Source organism: Somniosus microcephalus, chromosome 9 (assembly GCF_052327205.1).
Source record: "Somniosus microcephalus isolate GS21.2 chromosome 9, FLI_Smic_1.0, whole genome shotgun sequence".
Lineage (NCBI taxonomy): Eukaryota > Metazoa > Chordata > Chondrichthyes > Squaliformes > Somniosidae > Somniosus > Somniosus microcephalus.
This window is the reverse complement of record NC_140995.1, coordinates 164,256,046-164,258,550: the sequence shown is the minus strand read 5'-3', so window position 1 is coordinate 164,258,550 and position 2,505 is coordinate 164,256,046. Positions and strand designations below refer to the sequence as shown.

Here is a 2,505-nt window from a genome sequence, read left to right as displayed (position 1 = left end):
GTTCGCTGCTGGCGAGTCCGCGCGCGAGAGAGAGAGAGCGCGCCCGGGGTTTCCGGTTCACGCGAGAGTCGGAGCTGGGCCACCGGCTTCTTTACATCGAACCTGCTGGAAGAAAGCGAAAGGCCGAGAGCCCAGCCCCCGGACAGCGTCTCCCCGGCCCCGAGAGCCCGCTCGCCGCAAACTTTGCCACTTGACTTGGAGGCGAGCGCCCAGCACTCTCCCCCGTTCCCCGGACAGGGTCTCCAGGACGGTTGGCTGCAGACGCTGAAAGTGACTCCGGTGTCCACAGCGCTGAACGCCAAGCCCCGATCCCGGAAGCGAGAGGAGGCCGAGTGTCGTTCGGGGGCTGCCGAGTCCTCTGGAGGCCGGGTGTGTCTGTGTGTGATAGTCGATCTGCGATATTTAAAAAGGTGACAGACTGGGCTGCTGACAGCTCACTAAATGTGGGAAAGCCTGAGATCAAGGCCCCGCGCCCACTGAAATTCCTTCAGTGCGAAGAGAACTATCGAGCAACCGGCTTCAGATAGACTGCAACGTCAGAATAGTCCCCCTGAACGCACATTGCGGATAAATCTAACGTTGTTTTGCGTGCACAATTTATACCAACCGAGTTCCAGTTAGATCCAATTCTGATTGATTTTTATTAATTTAACCCTGGTTGCTTTGGTACCTTGATTTATCTTTAGCTGTCGGTCCTGCGGTACCTCACCCAAATGGTTATTTGTGTTGACTTGAGAACTGCCACAAGAACAGCAATTTAGTTTGATATGCAAACTTCCTTTTGCTTGGAGGGGGTTGCTGTGAAGTAACATCACGGTGACGTGATGTTAACAGAAATTGTGAGCCAGCAGTAAAAAAAAACATGCTTTCTTTTCACTAAATATCAATTGTAACAGGTGCTCTATTTTCTGGTAAAGATGCAACAGAAAACTCCGTGGCAGTTATTGGGTGCATGTTGCCATGGTTGCAGTTCCCTGAATTTATTAAAGTTTATGGCCTAAATTTATTAAACCCATAATTTATTTAATTACCATTGAAAAGATCAGCAATCATGCTCCATGAAATTAATTCCTTGAATAATTTGCACCATAAACTGTTAATTCTCGTATTTGAGCAAAATAAAAGTCCAGTACTCAGAAACAAAATTTAAGCTCCCCTCCCCAACTCATGTAACAGTGCTTTTGGTTTTAGTGTTTTGTGTTCCCAGGCTGTACAGGTGTAAGGCTTTCTGGTTTGCATCTGATTTTTTTACTTTCTCTTAATATGAACACTGATAAATCACCTGATTTGGTGCAAACAAAAAAAAAATCCTAAAACTAAGTACTGAAACCTGAAAAAAACCCATCTTTTATCTCTCGTTTTCAGTAATGTGTGTAATACTTCTACCTCATACATTATAGATGAGTTCAGTAAATTTGCAAATACTTGACAATTTAAGCTACTGCAAGACTAGTACCCTAGAGGTCCCAGACTGCCTTTGAGCAACACCTGCAACTTTTTTGCTTCTTTTTGCCACAAGAGATCTAATAGTTCTATATGTATTTATTTGTTTATGAAAACTCTGATAAACATATTGGCTTTTCATTGTGGCAGTATTGTATACTTGTACTTACTGTAGCACAAATCAGCTCTGCAAATGTTGGCAAAACATTGCATTGAGTACAAATATACTGCATTTCTTAACATCCTTGAGCTACAGCCGCACTTTCATATTAACTGGGGCTTCTATCATGCAGCACCTTGGAAGACAATAATCATAGTTGAATTGGAGGCATATAGGGGCTAGGCGATCTGCCAGTTTACTGCCAAAGGTGTGAAAATGAAAATGACCCTCATAGTCGTTTTGCTCTGACATTCTGGAAAAGCTGTGGCTTCAAGCCCCCCTTAATCTTTTTGACATTAAGTTTGTCCTATACTCTGGGTCTTAACTTCTAAACTTTTTTTAAATTAAGAAACTATTAGTGTTAAGTCTTACAGCTGTTTGTTGTACTAGTTCATTCTTGTAAAGTTACTTATGCAGCATGTTAAATTATCAGTGACAGATGCGGGTAAAAGACCCATTCTCCCGAAGTAATGGTGAAATGACGAAGAAAAGCAGAAGGCCTGAAAAGCCTCAAGATGAAGATTCATCTGATGAAGTCTCGGGTAAGACATAGTTTCTGTTTTTATAATAGTAATACAGGTAGACTATCCTTTATCCGAACTTCCGAAAACCTCTAAAAACCGAAAGTTTTTTCGTTCAGCGTAAGTCGTGTGCACAACATGACCAGAGTGGCGCACGACTTACGCTGAGCAGGGCAGAGGGTCACAGAGTTCCCTCCTGTGTAGGAGATTGCAGGCCGAGCCGGGCAGTGTGAAGGAGGTACCGGGAGAGTGAACCCAACAATACAGCGGCCCGTCCGATATTCTTTTCTCCCCCACCCGAACCGAACCGCGGCCCGTCCGATATTCTTTTCTCCCGACCTGAACCGCGGCCCGTCCAATATTCTTTTCTCCCGACCTGAA

The 2,505-nt window shown here is 44.4% G+C and overlaps 1 protein-coding gene across 7 annotated transcripts in view; it reads left to right on the top strand.

The window, feature by feature from the left end:
- Window positions 1-49: 49 nt before the first annotated feature.
- Window positions 50-2,505, top strand: part of usp45 (ubiquitin specific peptidase 45) — a 174,317-nt gene continuing 171,861 nt past the window's right edge. For 2 of the 7 annotated variants that reach the window (XR_015079571.1, XM_085997449.1), the window contains exons 1-2: window positions 50-410; window positions 2,037-2,145. Coding sequence is in view for 6 of the 7 variants with exons in the window: in XM_085997449.1 (XP_085853575.1) it covers window positions 2,043-2,145 (103 nt within the window). In the remaining variant the exon portion in view is untranslated. The remainder of the gene's footprint in view (window positions 411-2,036; window positions 2,146-2,505) is intronic. The other 5 variants (XM_085997446.1, XM_085997443.1, XM_085997447.1 and 2 more) reach the window with 4 other exon arrangements.